The sequence below is a fragment of the Pinus tabuliformis genome, chromosome 7 (assembly GCF_031772625.1).
Source record: "Pinus tabuliformis cultivar Carrire ecotype Pingquan chromosome 7, CPIR1, whole genome shotgun sequence".
Taxonomy (NCBI): domain Eukaryota; kingdom Viridiplantae; phylum Streptophyta; class Pinopsida; order Pinales; family Pinaceae; genus Pinus; species Pinus tabuliformis.
In genome coordinates, this window is record NC_142293.1 from 1369593336 (window position 1) to 1369619390 (window position 26055).

The following is a 26055-nucleotide window of genomic DNA, read 5'->3' on the forward strand; positions in this document are numbered from 1 at the left end:
TTGACATCCACAACACAACATATTTTCAAACCATTGACATCTACTAATAGTTGAAAACAATCATGGGAAAAGTTTTAGTTCAGCGAAATGAGACACATAATAAAATCCTACTATGCTTAGATGATTTGCAGTTGTAGATACAACAAATGAATGATATAGTAGAAACAATTTCTTAGAAGATCCATGACCTAGAATTGGTAGATGTTAACCCAACAACTACACACCACTAAGTCATATGATGTCTCATTCACTCCTTGAGATATACTTGTTTTGTTGTTTATATTTTCTAAATTACAACAATATATTTGTGTTTCACTACATCACTAGAAATATAAGTAATATATATGCCAACTATAATTAATTACAGTAGATTTAGATATACATAATTTGCCTCCAACTTTCTAAACAAAAAGCTTAATCTATTACATATTTAAAAATTAATCTATTACTTTTCTGGTTATCCAAACAACACAATTTATCTAATTTTCCAAGTACATCGGACTATATTTAATTTTACATCAAGTAATAAATTATTAATAACTAATTTAAAAATAAAAAAATAAAAAAAAAAATTATAATAAATACTGGGAAAAAAAATTATGATTAAATGACATCTTTCAATCCAACAAAGCAATTACATTTCTTCTAAAATATAAACTTTATTCATTTACATCAATAAAAATAAATAAAATCATGTAAAAACTCTGAAGTACCACATATTTTGATTCACTTTCACTTTTATAACGACAATGACTTTTCAACTTACGTTTATCAGCCAACCGTCGATTTAAAAGACAGTGACACCATTGTTTTTATGATTTTTTCTTAAAGAAAGAGATGCTAATGAGAATGAGACAGTGATGGTTTTTTTTTTAAAGAAAGAGATGCTAATGAGAATGAGACAATGACAACATTTTCTTCATTTTCCATGAAATGATGCTTATCATGAATTTGAAGCGAATTGTTGCGTTAGAGTTACTCACAATTAAGTTACATCACAGTCAACAACTATGAAAATAGTAAAATATTTTAACATCTTAAACATGAACGCATGAACCTTTCGAATGGTCTGCGTTTGTAAAGATGGTCTGTGCATTTTTAAGGACAACTTTAAGCATTGGTGCATTAACCTCTGTAATTGAAAGAGCATGTTTACAGAATTATACCCATGTAATTGAATGGGCATGTCCCATAATTCCATGTTATACCCATTAAAATTACATGATTGTGTTTTTCTCACATATGGCCAAATATGCTTTTCTGGAAATCACTGTGGAATAATTTCCCAGAAATTGTTGGCCAATACGGTTTCCGGGAAATCACTGTGGAATAATTTCCCAGAAATTGTACCCACTTCACATTCTCCCTTCCACCTAGCAGGCACCGGAGTGAGGCCTTGGTCGTTGAACCTGTTGCTCTCAGGCCATATTCCTGTATACATGACGCCCACGATAATATCATCACCGTAACGTGACAGTGGCCACAGACCATCACTGGAGCTTAGCCCCAAAAATTCCGGTGTTCGCGTAGTATGGAGTCCATAGGTAGAGTCTTGAAATACACCGAGGCATCCGTCCATATTCTCCATAGCTTGAGCCTCCGTGCTGGTCAGACAGGCGGCGAACCCCTGCGTTACTGTATCGTATGTATATAGCATTGCAGGGGGATCCGAATTCGATTCTGAAACTTCATTTATCATCGCACTGTACCAGTGTTGGTGGAGATTGAAATGGTGGGGCATCATGGATTTATCCATGTAAATTATGTAGGACTGCCTTGGAATCATCGTAGTTTCCGTGTCCTGACTGTGGGATGTAACCAACGCGTCTGAACTCGGCACCCATAATGTTAAGGAAACGATGAAAATGATTGCATGACAACCCTTGTTAATCTCCATGGCCCTGTACACCATATGATACAAAGCACTGGCGGATGATATTGCCAACAGGTTAAGGCTGAATCCCTGGCTCCTCAGTGATAAGAGATGAGTGGATGTAATATTGGAGAGTCCGCTTCTCCACTTGACATTCTACTATTCTTAGTGTGCAGGAACATCTAAATTTAAAAATCGCCACAAAAATTTCGACGACTACGATCTGACAGTGCCATGGACCGACGAAATTTTGACGACTACGATCCGACAGTGCCATGGACCGACGAAATTTTGACGACGACGATCTCAATTTGTTTCCATCGACCATGGTTACTACCTCCGACAGGGTGACCCCATCAACCGAAAGGACTGCCAAGAAGTATCCCAATTTTTTTCATTGACCTAGGAGTAGCCTCCATGAATAAATTAAGCCTTGAAAATGATGATGAAAGACTTTTCAATATGTGGTCGTTGTCAAGTTGCATGACTGAAACGAAATCAATTCAAGCTTCACAAGAAGTTTAACATTCTTATCTTCAATTCACAAGAAGTACATTTTAAATTAATTTTATAAAACTTTATATTTTATATATAAAAGTCTGGTTCTATTATATATATATATATATAAGTTTTGTTTTAATGGATTTTTCAATTTATGGTCGAGAAATATTTTAGTTTTATTTTTCATTTACAAAACAATATTATTTATCATATATGGAAATATTCTTATTTTTAATTATATATTTATTAATTAAATCTACTAAATATGTCTATAATTATATTTTTAAAATTATTATGGTTATTAATACTAGTCATTATTCTTTAAGTTAATTTTAATATGATATGTATATAACATTTTATTAATAAAAATAGAATTACAATATAATAGATGATTAAATCAATTTATTATTTTTACTAATTTTTACTTTTTATTATTTTTTTAATTAAGTGAACATTATTATTTATTATTATTATTAGTTATTCTAAAGCTTCATCTAAGGCATCACTACAACATCTCCCTCATATTGGGTTGTGGAGTATTAACTGAGATTGTTCAGAGAATTAACCTTCATGAGTATATCAAGTAATTGAATTGAAGATGTTTAGAGGTGCTTCAACACATAAGGGAGATGTAAGAAGAATTTTTCTCCTTCATCATTAAACTTATAAAGGTTTTTTTTCATTTTTTTTTTGTCTTTTTTAAAATTTTCAACAATGGGAGTTTGTAATGTTTGATTGTAGTTGAAATCAATTTAATACTCACCATAAATTTCCCCTAAGTAAAATTAGAGTTTCTAATGCTTGATTGTAGTTGAAATAAATTTAATATTCGCCATAACTTCCCCCTAAGTAAAATGAGTTTTGGATCTAGTCTTAAGAATGGACTTAATATGAGCATTGTGATCTATGGCTCAGACGAACGTCTAATGTTTACAACTAGTTAGTATATTTTATCATACATGTGTTATTTTTAATGTCTTTTAAATTTCATTGTAATTAATTATGTAATATTTCATGTGTTGTGTATACATTATAATTTAAATGATGTTATTAATGTGATTATATCCCTATAAATGAGTGCCTTACATCATCTAATCCATTAGACATAGATAACATATGCCATCATAAACAAATTGAATGAAACAAAGTAAAAAGGTCAAGTGACTATGGTAAGAGGGCCCCTTAATACACCCCAATAGGTGGTTGGGGACATTACAATGACTTTAGCTTCCATGGTATTAATGGTCATACTCATATTAGAGTAGAAATATTGTAGGATTTTGAGTTGTTTTCCAATATTGTAATGGCTCCTTGCTAAAAGAACAATATAAAGGAGAAAACTTATGACCATACTAGTGAGTGTGGGATCAACACACCTGCATCTTCCAGACACTCTTCTAGCTTATCAATGTATATGGAAAAAATAGTAAGCGATAAGAGACACCATTTATTAACATCAATATTACATTTAATTTCTTCTGAACAACATTAAGTGGCCCTAAACATGGAAATAAAATTCTTTTACAACCTTGTGGCAACTACCCTCAACTCGAGAGGAACACTAATCTCTTCTAGCCTCTTTTATAACATCGTTCGAGGAACAATGTCAACAGTTTTCTAAAGTCAACAAAACAATAGAAGAGATCATTTTTTTATTGCAAAATTACTTTGCAATTATCCTGAGAGTAACAAGATGGTCCACAATTGAATGAAATATCCTAAACCCAAATTGGCCTTTAGAAATTTTACCAAAGATTTCAAGCGAAAGGCTAATCATCTTTTCCCAAATAATCCCATACAACTTTGATAAAATATGGCTAATCATAATGGTCTTGTAATTTGAGGGAAATATTTTATTCCCACTCTTAAATATAGACAGAATAAGGCTCTACATCCAAAGCTTAGGGAAACCTTGCTTCACTGCCAAATTAGAGGGCTTGTGTGTGCTCGAGATGGGGATAAGTTCTCCCATTTTAAAATTTTAGCTTGGTAGCATTCAATGTCCTTATCTTTCCCATTAGCAAGTTGCTTAACCTCAAACCCAATGTCTTCCAAGGAAAACATATCATCCTCTGTACGGAATTCAAAATGGTGTCCAAGGCATTAGGGGATGCATAGATGTTTTGAAGATAAATATTCTAGTTCTTCAACGGAATAAAATGATTTTCATTAGCCTTACAAATCAAATTTTTCCCCTGGGACTTTCTAGGGTTAGACATAGAGATTTATAGTAACTATTCTTCCTTTTTACTTATTTATTATCTCTTCCTTATTTTAATAAAATATTTTTATGTATTTATCTTATTAATTTTTAAGGTTTCGTTAGGAGGATCCCTAATCACATTTTCTAGCAATTTTAGAATCACTATCTTATCAAGGGTTGGTATTTCTATTATTCCTTTTATATGACATGTTAATAGAGAACTTGATAATAGTAGCAAAGAGGGTTGTAATAAAATTATGATAGGGGCTTTTTTATGTTATCCTTATAAGTTAAGAAGTGTAAACTCTAATATAAGTCCTTTAAGAAGATATCCATTTTAATCTCGTTATAAATTAGGTGGCTTTGAATCTTGCAATTCTCGTGTACATGTTTGTTTTGCATGACAAATTTTAGAGTTAATGTTAAAGGTATATGATCAAAGTTACGCTCATGGTCATTTAAGAGGTCAAAGTTTACAATTTTGTTGGAAACAAGGATATCAAATATCACACCATCCACAACACTACTTCCAAGCCCATGAATACAAGTCATCTAGTCAGAGTTTGGCCACTTGAATATGATATTATAAATAGAAAAAATAAAAAGTATTAAGAACATGAGAGTTTTACTAACTCAATACCAAATAAATTCTCAGTTAGTTCTTCAAAGTTTCTTTTGAATCTACTAACTAAATCATGGACCTCATCTAACAAAAAAAATTATTAACGTTTGAATCATTTCTTAGAATAACATCTTAGTTAGATGTGGTTCTAGCATTAAAGTCTCCTAACAAGAGGATATGACCTTCACTCCTTAGACTATGAATATCCTACTCTAAGGTGTGTGTATGGGTATTTAGTTTCTTTTAAATTGTATTTCAATTTGTTTATTTTCTTTTTTCTTCTTAATGATTTTAAATGGGTTTTTTTAATTAATTCATTTTTAGGGTGGTTTCATTTTTAATATTTTAGTAAAGAGAGGTAGGGGACATTAATTTTCTTTACATTTTTTTAATTAAAAATAAGCATGTTTTCCCCTTACTATGGGCTTCTTTCTCCATTGTTTTTCATTTTTTCCTCTTTATTTTTATCTATTTTTTCCATTTTTGGTCCTTTTATTTTTCCTTTTTTCAATATTTTGTTTGCAAGAAAACCCAATTTTTACACCATAGTACGTAAATACCACAAATTTAACAATTTATTTTAAGATTTTGATTGAAAGGGTATCATTTATCAAGGCTATTTGTTCCAAATAAGTTGTAATTTTAACCCCCTAAAAAGGGGGTGTTACTAGAAGCATCACTTTTCAATTTTGGGGTTAATATGAAATTTATGGTTATAATTGTATAAATTGTTAATATCATCATTCCAAAGAAGTTGTAATTTTGCCCTTGAAAATTGGTGCTGCCCTTGGTGCCACTTTTCAATTTGGGGATTAATCTTTATTGTTTTAATATAAAAATGTACAAGGTGGTTAACACCATGGTTACAAAAGGTGTTAATTTTAACCCTGGAAAAAAAGGGTGCTACCAATAGCACCACTTATAAATTTGGGGGGTTTATTTTAATGTTTTTAACTCAAAAATATGGGTCTTTAGAATGAGAGTTATCATTTTGAATATACAGCTCTAATCAAGTCAATAATTATGTTCATTTATTGGACTTTATCAAATGTATGGTAACACTTAAAAAAATGAATCGCCCCTACTCCTTTTTTTAGTAAGCTAGAGAGCAACTTTCTATAGAGAATCATAAAAGACAATATTTACATAGAAAGGATAGAGTTATCAGGGAAGCTTGGGGCTATGCAACAAGCTAACCTACTCATCTAGAGAAAGGAAAAAAAAAACATTGTAATCATCAAACTTGGGGGAGATCATTGGTGTGTCCTTTCTTTCCTTTCTTTTTTTCTAATTTGACCCAACCTTTTGGAGGTGGGGCTACCAAAGCTACCTGAAGATTGTTCTGACAAGCTAAGGAGGCATCCTTGTCAGAGTCCAGGGAAGTTGATTCATGGGTGTGCTTCATGGGGCCTGTTGGAGCATTATTACTGACTTCTTCTCTTCTTGCTGGTGGAACTTGGATCTCCTTAACTTCTTCATGAGGATTTTGAAGATCTGAAGTCTGAGCCTCGTCCGAAGAGAGCATGTCGTCATTGAACTAATCATATTCCTGATCTGAGGAAGAGGAATCCTCCTATTCTCAAGGAAGTGAGATGCATGGCTTCCATGCCTTAGATATTAGCTTCCATTTGATTGGTTTTGAGAATAGGAATTCTAAATATGGCCTATTTGATGTAAAAGTTGACACTGGGAAGCAATGTTCTCATAATCTAGCAAATGGATCTAGTGAAAATAACTTATTTTTAAATTAAATTTTCCAATAAAATTTTTGCTAATGTTGAGTTCTACACAAATTTTTCCATAGGTGTAGACTCCACACTAACCTTGAGAGGGATCTATGGCCAAAAAATTAACCAATACCCTTAAACACTAAAAAAGTCCATAGATTAGCCAACAAATTCAGGAGCCAAACCCAAATGGGTAGCTTTGTGATCGTTATTGTGTAGGGACCAAAATTTGGGAACCAAGGGGTCAGGAAGAGCCCAAATTTTTCCCAGAATTAGGGCCCCTTAGAAAGAGTATTACGATAATCCTCTTGATTGGAAAACAGGATGATGAAGAAACCCTTGCAACAAAATATGACCCTACAAGCCTTGGTCCAAGTTGGATGGATCCATTAGTAAAGGGTTTTTGTTCGTGGTCACAACCCATTGAAATGACAAATGAGGTGATTTTCTGCCAAGAGCTCATACAGTTCATCTAGATCTAAATGAACGATTTCTACCAAAGGTACATCCTCAAATTTTCTCACTATAAAAGGGATTGGAGCAACTTGGGCATGAGATGCATTTTCTGAGGATTAGGGATGTGCCTGAGGCATCATTGCACTTTGGGGAGTTTGGTTTTGGACCTGGTCTTTATAAGAAAAGGCTTGGGAAGAGGAAGGATTTCCCAAAGGTCCCCCATGCAGTCGAAGGGCCACGAAAAATGGGACATCCCTCCATATATTCTAAACAAGGAGAGGATAGAGATATTCTAGTTACTTACATTTGAAAAGAAGACATGGTAATCCAGAGGGTATCCTTGTTTTGAGTTCCAACGATAGCTTGAGGTCTTTTACCAAGTCCATAGATCTCACCCAAAAAAGCATCGAATGCCTGGAAATTTATCTTATCAATATCTGAAAAGGGTTCGAGAGATATAGTGTGGTGATAGACTCAACCCTCTCACCAGTAGCTTCCCAAGCAATGATCTTCTCCAGAAACCCTCGTAAACCCTTCAAGGGAAGAGGGATTACTGTTGCAGGAATAAAAGCATGGGAAGACGCCATTTCACAACTATTAAGGAAGGAAGCATCAAGGGTGACTTGTTCCCTACTATGAATAATATCAACAAAATAATCCTCGATTCATTTGATGGTATTCTCAATGGAGGTACATCATGTAGAGTGCCTCTTGCTATAAACCTTCAACAATGCCTTTCCAATCTCATCCTATGATGACCACACAGATGAATCACATAGGTGTTGAATCACCCCCTACTCTTACTAATAGTAATGGTACTTCTAATAGGTGTAGTCAATATAATAGAAAATTTTCTTTTCTTTTTAACTGGTAGCAATGGTCACCCCTCATTTTTTTCATTAGTTGAACATTGATATGTGTTATAATGTATGGGAATTTTTTTACCTTTATTATGTTCATTGAAAGGTGACAATATGTGACAAATAAAAATATAACCTTCAACCTTACATTAGTATTAACTAAATATAATATTTTTCTCGAGTCTTGACTCTTCAATGAACAGAAAGTCATAAATTTCAACCAATTGAGTTGTTTGTTGATTTACACCATATAGATATCATTGGCTTATTTGTAGGCAATGCATCTGCCAAATTTATTTGTATGTTAATGACAATATGATATTCAATAACCATCCTAATAATACTTTGAGCATCCATATACTTAATAAAATCCTTCAACTCAAGTAAGATAAAAAAAGGTTTAGTGAATGTACTAGGCATGAATCCTTGGAATAACATCTATTACACATCATGGTACTCTATGTAATTAAAATAAGTATCGAGTATCAAATAATGAAATGCATTCAATTTCATTGAAATAGCCTAAAAATACACATTGTTCCACTCTCTCATAAATGTTTATAATACTTGATTAATTCAACCTTTCACAACCTCAACATCCTTTTCCCCAAATTAGTCTTCCGCTCGAATCATTCTATTTGAACCCCTATATCACTTCCCAATTAGCAACTAAAATTCAATATGAAAACATGTCCAAGACTTGCCACATATCTCTAATATTATGTTAGAACCTTACCAACATTATACTTATACTAGTAAAAGTGCAACAACAACTAGGCCAACACATGATGTGTTAATTCGTACTTAAAATAACTAAATATTGTGATGTCAATGATTATGTTTTGCACACATTTCACTAAAAAAAAGGTATTCGAGGATTTTTACATTCTTACATGGTGTGTGTGTGTGTATATATATATATATATATATATATATATATATATATATATATATATATATATATATAACGCGTAGTCTAATTAATAGACAAAATGACCTTTTTCAAAGCATTTTTCCTCATTAATTGTAGCCAAAATCTAGTAGAGAATATTTAAAACTTGAGTTTAAGTTTGTTTAATATGTAAAATTAAAGTGCCGTGGGGTTTTTCAAGGCACTCAATCCATTTATGCATTAGAAAACATATTTTGAAAAACAACAAAATTACAATCTTGCTTGAAATTTTTATTGCTAGTGAAAAAAGATATTTTGTCTATAAGATAAATGTGATTTTTTTTAATATATTTACGCTTAAATACTTTTATTGAATTTGTGCAAAGTAATATTGGTTTTATGAGAAATCATGTGATACAAGAAAATTAAAATTATTTTCAACATTTGTAAGATTATTGTTATGGATAAAACAATCACATCAAAGCAACTAGTTAGTATCTTTTATCATACACGTGTTATTTTTAATGTCATTTAAATTTCATTGTAATTAATTATGTAATATATCATGTGTTGTGTATACATTATAATTTAAATGATGTTATTAATGTGATTATATTCCTATAAATGAGTGCCTTACATCATATAATCCATTAGATATACATAACATATGTCATCATAAACAAATTAGATGAAAAAACTTAGAAAGGTCAAGTGACTATGGTAATAAGGCCCCTTAATACACCCCAATAGGTGGTTGGGGACATTACAACGACTTTAGCTTTCATGGTATTAACATTCATACTCATATTAGAGTAGAAATATTGTAGGATTTTGAGTTGTTTTACAATATTGTAATGGCTCCTTGCTAAAAGAACAAGATTGTCAGTATAAAGGAGAAGAGTTATGACGATACTAGTGAGTGTGGGGTCAACATGACCTACATCTTTCCAACACTCTTCTAGCTTATCAATGTATATGGAAAAAATGGTAAGCGATAAGAGACACCATTTCTTAACATCAATATTACATTTAATTTCTTCTGATCAACCCTAAGTGGCCCTAAACATGGAAATAAAATCCTTGTACAACCTTGTGGAAACCACCCTCAACTCGAGAGGAACACTTATCTCTTATAGCCTCTTCTATAACATTGTTCTAGGAACAGTGTCAAAAGTTTTCTCAAGTCAACAAAACAATAGAAGAGATCATTTTTTTATTGCAAAATTCCTTTGCAGTTATCCTAAGAGTAACAATATGGTCCACAATTGAATGAAATATCCTAAACCCAGCTTGGCCTTTAGAACATTTACCAAGGATTTCAAGCGAAAGGCTAATCATCTTTTCCCAAATAATCCCATATAACTTTGATAAAATATGGAAAATCATAATGGTCTTGTAATTAGAGGGAAATATTTTATTCCCACTCTTAAATATAGCCACAATAAGGCTCTACATCATAATCTTAGGGAAACCTTGCTTCACTTCCAAATTAGAGGGCTTGTGTATGCTCGAGATGGGGGTAAGTTCTCCCATTTTAAAATTTTAAGCTTGGTAGCATTCAATGTCCTTATCTTTCCCATTAGCAAGTTGTTGAAACTCAAACCCAATGTCTTCCAAGGAAAACATATCATCCTCTGTAGGGAATTCAAAATGGTGTCCAAGGCATTAGGGGATGCATAGAGGTTTTTAAGGTAAATATTCTAGTTCTTCAAGGCAATCAAATGATTTTCATTAGCCTTATGAATCAAATTTTTCCTCCAAGACTTTCTAGGGTTAGACATAGAGATTTATAGTAACTAATATTCCTTTTTACTTATTTATTATCTCTTCCTTATTTTAATAAAATAATTTTATGTATTTATCTTATTAATTTTTAAGGTTTCATTAGGAGCATCCCTAATCACATTTTCTAGCAATTTTAAAATCACTACCTTATCAAGGGTTGGTATTTCTATTATTCCTTTTATATGACACCTCAATAGAGAACTTGATAATAGTAGCAAAGAGGGTTGTAATAAATTATGATAGGGACTTTTTTATGTTATCCTTATAAGTTAAGATGTATAAACTCTGATATAAATCCTTTAAGAAGATATCCCTTTTACTCTTGTTATAAATTAGGTGGCTTTGAATCTCACAATTCTCATGTGCATGTTTTTTTTCATGACAAATTTTAGAGTTAAGGTTAAAGGTATATGATCAAAGTTACGTTGATGGTCATTTAAGAGGTCAAAGTTTACAACTTGGTTGGAAACAAGGATATCAAATATCACACCACCCACAACAATACTTCCAAGCCCATGAATACAAGTCATCTAGTCATAGTTTGACCATTTCAATATGATATTATAAATCAAAAAAATAAAAAGTATTAAGAAAATGAGAGTTTTACTAACTCAATACCAAATAAATTCTGAGTTAGTTCTTCAAATTTTCTTTTGAATCTCCTAACTAAATCATGGGCCTCATCTAACAAAAAAAAGGATTAGGGTTTGAATCATTTCTTAGAATAACATCTTAGTTAGATGTGGTTCTAGCATTAAAGTCTCCTAACAAGAGGATATTACCTTCACTCCTTAGACTATGAATATCCTTCTCTAAGGTGTGTGTATGTGAATTTAATTTCTTTTAAATTGTATTTCAATTTGTTTCTTTTCTTTTTTCTTCTTAATGATTTTAAATGGGTTTTTTTAATTAATTCATTTTTAGTGTGGTTTCATTATTAATATTTTAGTAAAGATAGGTAGGGGACCTTAATTTTCTTTAGATTTTTTTAATTAAAAACAAACATGTTTTCCCCTTACTATGGGGTTATTTCTTCATTGTTTTTCATTTTTTCCTCTTTATTTTTATCTATTTTTTCCATTTTTGGTCCTTTTATTTTTCCTTTTCTCAATATTTTGTTTGCAAGAAAACCCAATTTTTAGGCCATATTACATAAATACCAAAAAGTTAACAATTTATTTTAATAATTTGGTTGAAAGGGTATCATTTATCAAGGCTATTGGTTCCAAATAAGTTGTAATTTTAACCCCCTAAAAAAGGGGGTGCTACTAGAAGCATCACTTTTCAATTTGGGGTTAATATGAAAATTATGGTTATAATCATATAAATTGTTAATCTCATCATTTCAAAGAAGTTGTAAATTTTCCCTTGAAAATTGGTGTTGCCCTTGGTGCCACTTTTCAATTTGGGGATTAATCTATATTGTTTTAATATAAAAATGTACAAGGTGGTTAACACCATGGTTACAAAAGGTGTTAATTTTAACCTTGGAAAAAAAGGGTGCTACCAATAGCACCACTTATAAATTTGGGGGGTTTATTTTGATGTTTTTAACTCAAAAATGTGTGTCTTTAAAATGAGAGTTCTCATTTTACACAACTTTAATCAAGTCTATAATTATGTTCATTTATTGGCCTTAATCAAATGTATGGTAAAAATTTAAAAAATGAATCACCCCTACTTTTTTTTTTTTGTAAGCTAGAGAGGAACTTTCTATAGAGAATCATAAAATACAATATTTACATAGAAAGGATAGAGTTATCAGGGAATCTTAGGTTTATGCATCAAGCTAACCTACTCATCTAGAGAAAGAAAAGAACCCGAAAAAAAAAAAAAAAACTTTGTAATCACCCAATTTGGGGTTGATCATAGGTGTGTCCTTTCTTTCCTTTCTTTTTTTCTACTTTAACCCAACCCTCTGGAGGTGGGGCTACCAAAGCTACCTAAAGATTGTTCTGACAAGCTAAGGAGGCATCCTTGTCAGAGTCTAGGGAAGTTGATTCATGGGTGTGCTTCATGGGGTCTATTGAAGCATTATTACTGACTTCTTCTCTTCTTGTTGGTGGAACATGGATTTCCTTACCTTCTTCACGAGGATTTTGAAGATCTGAAGTTTGAGCCTCGTCCAAAGAGATCATGTCATCATCGAACTTAGCATATTCCTGATCTGAGGAAGAGGAATCCTCCTCTTCTCAAGGAAGTGAGATGCATGGCTTCCATGCCTTAGATATTAGCTTCCATTTGATTGGTTTTTGAGAATAGGAATTCTAAATATGGCTTATTTGATGTAAAAGTTGACACTGGGAAGAAGTGTTCTCGTAATCAAGCAAATGGATCTAGTGAAAATAACTTATTTTAAATTTAAATTTTACAAGAAAACCTTTGCTAATGTTGAGTTCTATAAAGGATAGAGTTATCAAGGAAGCTTGGGTTTATGCAGCAAGCTAACCTACTCATCTAGAGAAAGAAAAGAACCCGAAAAAAAAAAAAAAAGCTTTTTAATCACCCAACTTGGGGGTGATCATCGGTGTGTCCTTTCTTTCCTTTCTTTTTTTCTACTTTAACCCAACCTTCTGGAGGTGGGACTACCAAAGCTACTTGAAGATTGTTCTGACAAGCTAAGGAGGCATCCTTGTCAAAGCCCAAGGAAGTTGATTCATGGGTGTGCTTCATGGGGCTTATTGAAGCATTATTACTAACTTCTTCTCTTCTTGCTGGTGGAACTTGGATTTCCTTACCTTCTTCACAAGGATTTTGAAGATCTGAATTCTGAGCCTCGTCCAAAGAGATCATGTCATCATCGGACTTAGTATATTCCTAATCTGAGGAAGAGGAATCCTCCTCTTCTCAAGGAAGTGAGATGCATGGCTTCCATGCCTTACATATTAGCTTCCGTTTGATTGGTTTTTGAGAATAGGAATTCTAAATATGGCCTATTTGATGTAAAAGTTGACACTGGGAAGAAGTGTTCTCGTAATCAAGCAAATAGATCTAGTGAAAATAACTTATTTTAAATTTAAATTTTACAAGAAAACCTTTGCTGATGTTGAGTTCTACACAAATTTTGCCATAGGTGTAGACTCCACACTAGCCTCGGGAGGGATCTATGGCCAGAAAATTAACCAATACCCTTAAACACTGAAAAAATCCATAGATGAGCCAACAAATTCATGAGCAAAACCAAATGGGCATCTTTGTGATCGTTGTTGTGTAGGGACCAAAATTTGGGAACCAAGGGGTCGGGAAGAGCCCAAATTTTTCCCAGAACTAGGGCCCCTTAGAAAGAGTATTATGATAATCCTCTTGGTTGGAAAACAGGATGATGAAGAAACTCTTGGAACAAAAGATGACCCTATAAACCTTGGTCCAAGTTGAATGGATCCATTGGTAAAGGTTTTTTGTTCGTAGTCACAACCCATTGAAGTGAAAAATGAGGGCATTTTCTACCAAGAGCTCATAGAGTTCATCCAGATCTAGATGAACAATTTCTACCAAAGGGACATCCTCAAATTTGTTCACTATAAAAGGGCTTGGAGCAACTTGGGCATGAGATGCCTTTTCTAAGGATTAGGGATGTGCCTGAGGCATCATTGCACTTTGGGAAGCTTGGTTTTGGACCACGTCTTTATAAGAAAAGGCTTGGGAAGAGGAAGGCTTTCCCAAAGCTCCCCCATGCAGTCGAAGGGCCAAGAAAAATGGGACATCCCTACATATATTCTAAACAAGGAGAGGATAGAGATATTCCAGTTACTTACCTTTGAAAAGAAGACATGGTAATCCAGAGGGTATTCTTTTTTTGAGTTCCAATGATAGCTTGAGGTCTTTTACCAAATCCATAGATCTCACCCAAAAAAGCATCGAATGCCTCCAAATTTATCTTATAAATATTTGAAAAGGCTTTGAGAGATATAATGTGGTGATAGACTCAACCTTCTCACCAATACCTTCCCAAGCAATGATCTTCTACGGAAACCCTTGTAAACCCTTCAAGGGAAGAGGGATTCTTTCTGTAGGAAGAAAAGCACGGGAAGACGCCATTTCACAACTATTAAGGAAGGAAGCATCAAGGGAAACTTGTTCCCTACCATGAATAATTTCCACAAAATAATCCTTGATTCGTTTGATGGTCTTCTTGATGGGGGTACATCATGCAGAGTGCCTCTTTCTATAAATCTTCAACAATGTCTTTCCAATCTCATCCTATGGTGACTACACAGATGAATCACATAGGTGTTGAATCAACCCCTACTCTTACTAATAGTAGTGGTATTTCTAATTGGTGTAGTTAATATAATAGAAACTTTTCTTTTCTTTCTAACTGGTAGCAATGGTCATCCCTCATTTTTTTCATTAGTTGAACATTGATTTGTTATAATGTATGGGAATTTTTTTACCTTTATTATGTTCATTGAAAGGTGAAAATATGTGACAAATAAAAATATAACCTTCAACCTTATATTAATATTAACTAAATATATATTTTTACTCAAGTCTTGACTCTTCAATGCACAGAAAGTCATAAATTTCAACCAATTGAGTTTTTTGTTGATTTTCACCATATAGATATCATTGGCTTATTTGAAGGCAATACATGTGCCAAATATATTTGTATGTTAATGACAACATGATATTCAATAACCATCCTAATAATACTTTGAACATCCATATACCTAATAAAATCCTTCAACACAAGTAAGATAAAAAAAGGTTTAGTGAATGTACTAGGCACGAACCCTTGGAATAACATTTATTACACATCATGGTACTCTACATAATTAAAATAAGTATCGGGTATCAAATAATGAAATGCATTCAATTGCATTGAAATAACCTAAAAATACACATTGTTCCACTCTCTCATAAATGTTTATAATACTTTATTAATTCAACCTTTCACAACCTCAACATCCTTTTCACCAAATTAGTCTTCCATTGGAATCATTCTATTTGAACCCCTATATCACTTCGCAATTAGCAACTAAACTTCAATATGAAAACATGTCCAAGACTTTCCACATATCTCTAATATTATGTTAGAACCTTACCAACATTATACTTACACTAGTAAAAGTGCAACAACAACTAGGCCAACACATGGTGTGTTAATTGGTACTTAAAATAGCCAAATATTGTGATTTCAATGATTATGTTTAGAACACATTTCACTAAAAAAAAAAAGGTATTCAAGGATTTTTACATTCTTACATGGTATATATATATATATATATATATATATATATATATATATATATATATATATATATATATATATATATATATATATATATATATATATATATATATATATATATATAGCTAAATATTGTGATTTCAATGATTATGTTTAGAACTCATTTCACTAAAATAAAGGTATTCAAGGATTTTTACATTCTTACATGGTATATATATATATATATATATATATAGGTAGCCAAAATCTAGTAGAGAATATTTAAAACTTGAGTTTAAGTTTGCTTAATATGTAAAATTAAAGTTCCCTGGGGTTTTTCAAGGCACTCAATCCATTTATGGATTAGAAAACATATTTTGAAAAACAACAAATTACAATCTTGCTTGAAATTTTTATTGCTGGTGAAAAAGGATATTTTGTCTATAAGTTAAAATGTGATTTATTTAAATATATTTACACTTAAATAGTTTTATTGAATTTTTGCAAAGTAATATTAGTTTTATGAGAAAGCATGTGATACAAGAAAATTAAAATTATTTGCAACATTTGTATGATTATTGTTATGGATAAAACAATCACATCAAAGCACACGTTTGACTCTTCATGTGTGAGAGCTAAGGAACTCTCTAAGGCTAATGTTAGTAGGAGACAAATTTACATGACACATTGCCTCATTTATTTATTTTCTTGTGGCTATTCCACTAACGCTCTCCTTAATCAAATCCAATTAAGTCATACCCATCGAGGAAAAATCCCACCACAGACAATGATAGGTTGTTCAGATCTTCGGGTTGTAATAAATTGTTATCTCACCACAAATCAAGCCAGTAGGCTCGACGTGCCTAGTCCATGCCACCAATATGTTGATGCGAGGAGCAATAAGATCTGGTTTAAGGATCTTATAAATGACTGGATTTGTCCCCTTGGAGGAGAAAAATCCTACCATTGTATCTCATTTTTTACCCACCACAGTCAGTCCCTCCACCTTAATTATTGCTCTAGGATTTTTGGTGTTGTTGATATAAGATTTAATATCTTCTATCGACATTGAACCCACCCTCATCGTTGGTAAGGAATGGAACTCTTCCATTAAATCCTCCCCGTCCTGAGGTTGGTTGGCAAGAATCAACCCTACACTACCAACTTGCTGCACAACCAATTCCATCTGCTATTGTTACTTCTGAATCACACAACACAATTTTTCCACTCACCAATTTAGAATTAAGGCTTACCACTAGGAATGGATTCACAGTTTCATTACTTGACGCAGTTTTACCATATGCCAATTACTCATAGCCCACCCTCTTCCCTTGTTAATAGATAAACCCTTGTATTTGTGGTTGTTACCAAGCACCACAGGAGCTGGGAACTCTCAGTTGATGATGCTACCACCTTCTGTGGTTATCCATGCCGTCATTTTTCCAATAAAAGAAGAATATGGACCTACATTATCAACATAGCATGACACAAAAATACCCTTCTAAAATGCTCCAAAATCTCCAACCACTATCGTATCCTCGTAATAAGGGCGAGAAACTCAGTATGAAGATGCCTATTTTGACTTAGTATGAGCCAATTCAAGTGATCATCCAAACAGATGAGGTAAAAAATTATGCCATATGGTACCAAGGGTGGAGCGATGATTTATTTTGATAAGATTGAGGTTGTTAATCGCCTTCGAAAGGATTATGTCTATGATACCATATTGAATTATGGTTTCACTTATGAGAAGACTTGGATTTATGATCAAATTCATCATGAAATCAACCAGGTTTGCAGCACGCACACTTGGCAAGACGTGTACGTTGACAAGTTTGATCATATTGACGAGAACATGAAATAGGCGCTTCAAAAGGATTGTACCATTTATGCTCCTGGTATTGAAATCATTAATGTGAGAGTGACAAAACCTAAAATTCCAGTGGTCATTGCTCGAAACTATGAAAAATGGAAGAACAGCACGCTAAGGTTCTAATAGCAATGAAGAGGGAAAAGGTAATGGAAAAGGAAGATGAAACACAAATGAAAATGGTTGTGATAGAAGCTAAGAAAAATGCACTCATGAGTAAGATTTGCATGGAGAAAATAATTATGGAGAAATAAAGCATCTAGATTCATGGGATGCATAAGAGATTGTGAAACCACAAAGCATGATTTTGTCTTCCATTCAGATCAACTCATTCGATTGGTTGTTTAGAATGGCCTAGGCCATCTTCCGTTCACTGAAAAAAATGACGTCACTCTTACAGGATCCATCTACACTTGAGTTGATTTCTGCAAAATTTGTGTGAAGTTCTAATTATCCGAAGTGGGGAAAGCATGGAGAATGCATTGCGTGCATGTTTTAAAGGAATCACCTCTAGAGAGCATGGGAATGCTAAAGAATAATGTGTGTGTGTTTGGACAGAAGCGACAAGTGCAATAGTTGATGATTCTTTTACACGATGCTTCAAGTCAAACCCTCCAGAGCCATGGAACTGGAACCTTTATTTATTTCCTTTATGGTGCTTTGGAGTATTAGTTCAATATTTGATACTTTCCCTGTGAGGTTTGTGCTATTGGAAGCTAGATGGGTGATATTTCTTTCTCTATTTATTCATGTACATTTTGTTTTGAAAAATCAGGATAAATTCCAACGACAACTAGAGAGGGTTTTGGTGGAAGTAACTCAAAAATAGCCACCTAAGAAATAATTAATAAATTAATAATACAATTCCATGTAGACAATTTTTCAATATATCATTTTTATTATTTTACTTTTATCAAAATTACTCAAATAAATTTCACACATATCAAATTAATTGTATAGATATATTATATTTAAATTAATTTATTAGCACAAGATTTAAGAAAATTTAAATTTAAAAGTAAATTTAAAAGAAAGTAATTGTATATATATATTTTTATATAAAAATTAATTTATTAACATAATATTTAATCAATTTTAAATTTTAAAAGTAAATTTAAAATCTGAATTAATTTTAAAATTTAAATAGAGATTTAAATTACCCAAATAAATTTACTTTTATCAAAATAATCGTGTGTGTGTAGAAACACAAGATTTAATCAAATTTAAATTAAAAAAAAAAAAAATAAATTTAAATTAGTTACACGTCATTAAAAAACACTAAACCCATATTTTACCCTTCATTGAAAATGTTATCAATGTTATAACTTTTATAGAATAAGATACTATATTTGTTTTTGATATTTAATATAGTTTTTGGTCACTTGGGCACCATTCGTGCTTAAGGTAGGTGAACTATATTTTTAGAAAATTTGCTAGTGCCTAGTCACACCTATATTTATTTGAATTTTAAAGGATTTTGATTGGATTATACATTATGACATGAAAATTCAAAGTTAACTCTTTAAAATCAAATTTCCTCTAATGTATGCAGTGTATTTATGGCTTCATGAACCATGGTAGTTTAGTACCATGGACCACAACCTAGTGTTCATCCAAGGCAGGCGTTTGTAGCCAACCACACTTCCTTGATTGACTTGACTGGGAAAGTCTTTGCTTGAGACAAAGGCAGAGAAGAAGCAATGCATATAGCAGAATAATAAAGCAGTGACTTGGTTTACAATTTGCATGCTTCCATGTGGTATCTACATGACTATATTTCTACTTATGATCAAGTTGTTTGGAGAATTTTACCTTTACTATCATTGGCATTATCTTCGTTGACACATTGTAATCCTTTTTCTTATTCATGTATTATACTTTAAAAAATAGGCTACGTAAATTTGTGAGCCAATCAAAGTATAGTTTGAGAGTCCATACTTGGAGGTAGTTTGGTTGTTATTGTCATGTCATGTAAATTCATTGGTTATTATGGTAAGAGTCCCTAGAGTCCATAGGTTGGAGGATGTTTTGGCTAGTCATTGTCATGAAAAGAGTTATGTGTCCATGGAGTTCATACTTAAACCATATCATGGCTTGGATATCAATTTCATAATCTAGCATTTTCATGACGAAGTCTTGTAAGGTGTGTGTAAATTGTCATTCAACCACGTAAGCACACATTAGTGCATATTCTCACACCCCCTCCCAGGTCTACCCAAAGTAACCATTCCAATCGGGGTAAACATGAGGAGAGATGATACTAAAAACAAATGTGACCTCCTATGTTACCTTAAGGAAGTGGAATCGACAAAATATCACATACAATCATCCAACATCATCAATAGACCCCTCAGGAGACAAGTCAACCACTTAGACAACATATCGCTAGGTCCCACTACTATGTTGTAGCTCTTATGCCTTAGTATCTCTCATGCTATGGGAAAGGGAGTGACCAACAACCTAAAGTCGCTCTCATAGGCCTGCCTGCCAGTGACTGTGGTCCATAATTGCCAGTTTTGTGCCAGCGACTCGAGGATTCAAGCCACTTTTCTAGCACAGAATCCTAGCCTCTGCCCAAAACTTTTTGTAACTTTCAAAAATCATTAAAAACACAATAAAAATGTTGATCAATCAAAAATCACCCTCAAGACTAGGCCTGAGCATCCCCAACCGGGACTGACATTTTTTCAAACACTTGGTATCAATGCAACCTACAAGTCTAGGATACAAGACAGAGCATAAATGACTAAAACAACTAATGAAACATCATCAGAAGGACCACCTCCTTCTCCATTGAGATACTAGATCTTCAATTAGGTCTTTCATCCATCCATTGAATAGTTACAAGTAAATACATGAAATAACCATGACATAAACTAGTCACATAACCATGCTTATAACTAGCATTAAACCATGTGAATAGCATAAATAGGAAAACAATTAAATCCATATATAATTTAGTGTAAAATTAAGAGAACTTAGCTTCTATTAATCATAGGCAAATCCGACCAAGTTCAGGACTTCCACGTACCACCCGACCGTAGACATGGTTGAACCAAATCTCTCTTTCAGCCAGTCACCTCCTATGCCATATTCCAAGCATGAATGTGGGATCTCATAGAAAAACCAATCCAAGAACAATCAAGGGAATCCAGAGGTTAAATCACCTCTACCCTCATCCAACCGTGATCGCACCAAAACTGGTGCTTTGATCACAACCAAACAGAACTTGGAGTGCCATATGGAATCCATCACTATCCTTGAGGAATTTTCTGTCTCCTTGTCTCTCAGGCTTTACCGCAACAGAAACCCGGATCACAAGGCCCTAAACTGATACTACTCCCTTAGGTTTTACATATATCCCGCCAAAATCGGTCAAGGGATTCCTATGCCTTTAGGAATGAACCTTGAAACCACCTTTGCCCCGAATTTCGAAATCCATCTGGTAATTCCAAAGTTCTAAAACTGAAATAAACATCCCAACATACCATGGCATCTGGAAAAAGGTTAGTCTACGCTGAGATACATTGTCATAACCCAACAAAACCATGGCACCGACAACAAGAGAAACATACACCAACATGTAAAGTCATGCATGTCCAAACCAGCTAGGAAATCACACATGCAAAGGGTTACCTACAAGTATTATTGTTGAAGCTTCTTGATCATGCTTTCCTTTCGTTGTTGCTTGCTTGATTTTCCTTTCCTTTCCTTGCCTTCCCTTTCCTTTGCTCCAAACTAGAGTGCTCCAATAAAACTCTAAGTGCCCAAGGGAGTGTGAGAGAGAGAGAGAATAATGAGAGAGCTCCAAACTTGAACTTGACAAAAGACATGAACTGATCCTTAGAAGCCTTTTTATGCATGAGGCCTCTAATTTCCTCATTTCCATTATTTTCCTTCAATTTCCTCCTCACATGCCACCTGTGACCTTTTTCCTTTCGTTTCTCCTCATTTCCTTTATGTTCATAAATAAATGTGTCAAAAATTCCTTTTTTCCTTTTAATGTCTTTGCCTTAGCCTTTGCCAATTTCCTTAGCCAAAACGCACATCCAGTGATTCCCACTAGGATATATTTTTCCAACATTCAACTTGGAATAAGTGTCCCTTAACCGTGGTCTTATTTTGCCTTTATTAACTTTTATTACATTAACTTTTCACCAAGGTTGTTACAGAACCCTCCCCCTTCGGGAACATCATCCTTGGTGTTAAACCACACCAAGACCTCATCAAAACCACTGAAAAGAAAACATATTGCCTATGGAGCTTTATAACTTAGTTCGTTGCAGTATTTACAATGAAGAACCTGCTCAAAATCAAAACATCATGACAACATCACAAGATAATAACCATAATAACATGACATCCATACCACTTATTGGAGCTTTATAACTTAGCTCATGGTGGTATTTACATTCGTATACATATACATACATATACCAAAACATCAAAAAACATATGCCAAACATTACCAACATCAAACCAAAACTTCTTTTCCTCAACCAAAAAACAATGAAGGATACAAGGCCCACATCTGATTCGCCATTTCCCATGTAGCTTCTTCAGGCCCAAAGTGCTTCCACTTCACTTTAACTTTCTCTATGGCTTTGTTCCTACGCATGAGATGTTTCCGCTGCAGTATGCACTGAGACTCCGGCTGGAACTCTCCTTCTTGCTCCACCTACAATACAGGCCAATCAATAACAAGATCAACATCGTTTATATACTTCTTAAGCAATGAAATATGGAAAACATCATGGAATTTCACTATTGGAGGCAGTGCAAGTCGATATGCCACTGGTCCAATCTTCTCAAGGATCTCGAAAGGCCCACAATATCATGGTGCCAGCTTGGCACATGAACCAATCCTCAAATATCTTTTCTTGGGCATGATGCACAAATACACATGCTCCCCAACCTAAAACTCTTTAAACACGCTGTGCTTATTTTCATAACTCTTCTATCTATCCTATGTTTCCTTTAGATTCTTATTTATAACCTGCATTTCCTGTTGCATTTCTGCCAACATGTCTGGTCCATTAAGTACCATGTTCACCGGATCACTCTAGGTGATGGTAGTGTTACAAATCCACCCATATAATGCCTCGAAAGGACTCATCCTTAATGACTCCTGATAACCATTGTTGTATGCGAACTCAACCAATGGTAGATACTCTTCCCATTTCCTCTATTGGTGCATAACGTACATCCTCAACATATCTTCCAAGATCTTGTTGACCCTCTCTGTCTGACCATTTTTCTGTAGATGATAAGCTGTGTTGAAGGCCAACTCTATACCCAAGCCTGCAAATAGCTCCTTCCAAAACTTGGAAGTGAACTTTGCATCCCTGTCTGACACAGTCTTATTTGGAACACCTTGTAGTCTCACTCTCTCTCTAATGAACACATGTGCTACCTCACTAGTTGAATATGTGGTCTTTACCATAATAAAGTGAGCTACCTTTCTCAACCTGTTGACCACGACTATAATAGAATTGTGTTGCTTCATTGTCCTCGAAATACCTGTGATGAAATCCATGGAAATGACCTCCCATTTCCATTACGAAATCTCTATAGGCTGTAGTAGACCACCTGGATGCTTACATTCTACCTTTACCTGTTGACAATCTACGCATCTAGCCACGAACTCAACCACTTCTTTCTTGAGATTCGGCCAATAATAGAACTTATTTACCGTCGTCAATATATTTTGATATCCTAGATGACCCGAATACAGTTTCAGATGAAACTCCCACAATATAAGCTTCTTGAACTTACTGCGATTCGACACATAGATCCTATCTCGAAACCTCACTAAATCATCTGTCGTGAGACAATAGTATGCATCCTGATCCCCTGTACCTATGTCTACACCTGCACCTGTACATATACTTTGTTGTAACCTATGCATGATCTCCATGTATTTGTCATCCCGCTGACTTGCTTGTAAAATCCTATCCTATAGCTCTGTCTCATAAGAGCTTATAGCCGTTATATGATTTACCTGTACCTTCCTGCTAAGAGAATCTGCAACCTAGTTCTCCTTCCCTTTGATGTATCTAATCTCGAAGTCAAACTCACTAAGGGTGTTCAACCATCTAGCTTGCCTGTCATTTAGATTCAGCTCGTCAAACAAATACCTCAACCCACTGTGGTCGCTCATCAATGTGAACCTCCTGCCCAGAAGATCACGTCTTCACATCTTCAGTACATGTATAATCACTGCTAGCTCAAGATCATGCGTCAGATAGTTATTTCCATGCTTATTCGGTTTCCGTGGCTCATAGCACACTACCTATCCTTCTTGCATGAGAACGCTACCAAGTCCCCTTTTGCAAGAATCTATACACACAACAAACTCCTCCTCCAGATCTGAAATATTTAGCACTGGTGCGTGTGTCAACTACTTAAGATTCTCAAAACTATCTTCACATTCCATCGTCCATTAAAAATTCTTACCTTTCCGCTGCAATGATGTGATATGATATGCAATGTGTGAGAATTTCATGATGAACCTCCTGTACTAACCTGCCAATCCCATAAATGATCTCACCTCATCTACATTCTTAGAAGCTTCCCATTCCATGATGGCCTCGATCTTTTTTGAATCTACTGCTATGCTGTCCTTGGAGACAACATGTCCCAAATAATGTACCTCAGTCTCAAAGAATTTGCACTTGCTAATTTTAGCATACAATTGATGCTCTGTTAGAAATCTCAACAATACTGCCAAATGTTCAGCATGTTCCTCCTCATTCTTAGAATATACCAATATGTCATCAATGAATACAATAACAAACTTGTCCAAATAAATATGCAACATGCCATTCATCAAACACATGAATGTAGTTGGAGCATTAGTTAAGCTAAATGGAACTAAAACAAACTCACAATTCCCATACCTAGTCCTGAATGCAGTCTTGAAGATATCCTCTTCCTTGATGCATACCTGATGGTATCCCAGTCTCAAGTCGATCTTAGAGAACACTATTGCTCCCTTTAGCTGATTAAACAAAGCATCAATCCTCGACAAAGGGTACATGTCATTGATCGTTACTTTGTTCGCCTGCATGTTATCAATGCATAATCTAAGAGTACCATCTTTCTTCTTTACAAACAACACTGGTGCGCCCCAAGGTGATACACTGGGTCTAATGCATCCTTTGTCCAACATTTCCTTTAGCTGCAACTTCAAATCTACCAACTCAGGCGTGTTCATCATGTAAGGTGCTTTCAATGCTGGAGCTTCCCATGGAACTAACTCAATAAAAATGTCTACCTCCCTATGATGTGGCAACTCTATAATGTCCTCAGGGAATACATCATGAAACTGTTGCAAAACTGGGTACCTTCTCAACACATTGGCATCCTCAACCTCCTTACCCTTGCCACTAGAAATGTGTACTACAAACATCACACAACCTTTTCTATAACTATGCTTAGCCTGCATAGCGGTAACCATCCTCACTAATGTAGGCTTCTTATTTCCTTGCAAGGTCCTCTTTTCCCCACTATCATCCACACACTTAATGGCCTTGTCAAAGAAATCCATTGTGGTTCTGTGAAGGTATATCTAGTCCATACCCAAAAGCATATTATATGATCCCAATGGAAATACATTCAAATGTGTTGTTATAGGCATACCGTTTAACTCAAATGCACAAGCTCTCACCCAATGGTGAACTCGCTTATTTGTACCTGTAGCCTACTGTACCAACCAAGATTTTGCAGCACGTCTTTTCTCAAACCACACTTATCCACCAGGTCAGGATTAATATAACTATAGTTAGATCCAAGATCAATCAAAATAGAAATAACTTGATCACAAAGCTTACTGTCCATCTCAATGATTGATCCCTGATGATCTACCTATGCGTTGTCCACTGTTGCATAAATCTGAGGAATCCTATGAACAACATCACCAACTGTATGTGCCTCCTTAGCATTGTAGATCTGGGGTCTACCACCACTCTGATATAGTGGAAATCCCTCTTACGATGATCCTTACCACATATCCAACATTGCAATGGTTCCTTACCACCACCTCTAACCTGCTACTCTCCATGTCCCTTCTCAATTGTATTAAATTTCTTGTAAGG

General features: G+C 34.1%; 1 protein-coding gene and 1 pseudogene across 1 annotated transcript; one reads left to right on the forward strand and one right to left on the reverse strand.

Moving 5' to 3' along the window:
* Positions 1-1267: 1267 nt before the first annotated feature.
* LOC149252718 (subtilisin-like protease SBT1.3) lies at positions 1268-1897 on the reverse strand. Its single transcript, XM_089454250.1, has one exon. The coding sequence runs from the start codon at positions 1895-1897 to the stop codon at positions 1268-1270; it is 630 nt and encodes a 209-aa protein (XP_089310376.1).
* A 15698-nt stretch (positions 1898-17595) lies between these two features.
* LOC149252719 (uncharacterized) lies at positions 17596-18213 on the forward strand (annotated as a pseudogene).
* The last annotated feature ends 7842 nt before the right edge of the window (positions 18214-26055 follow it).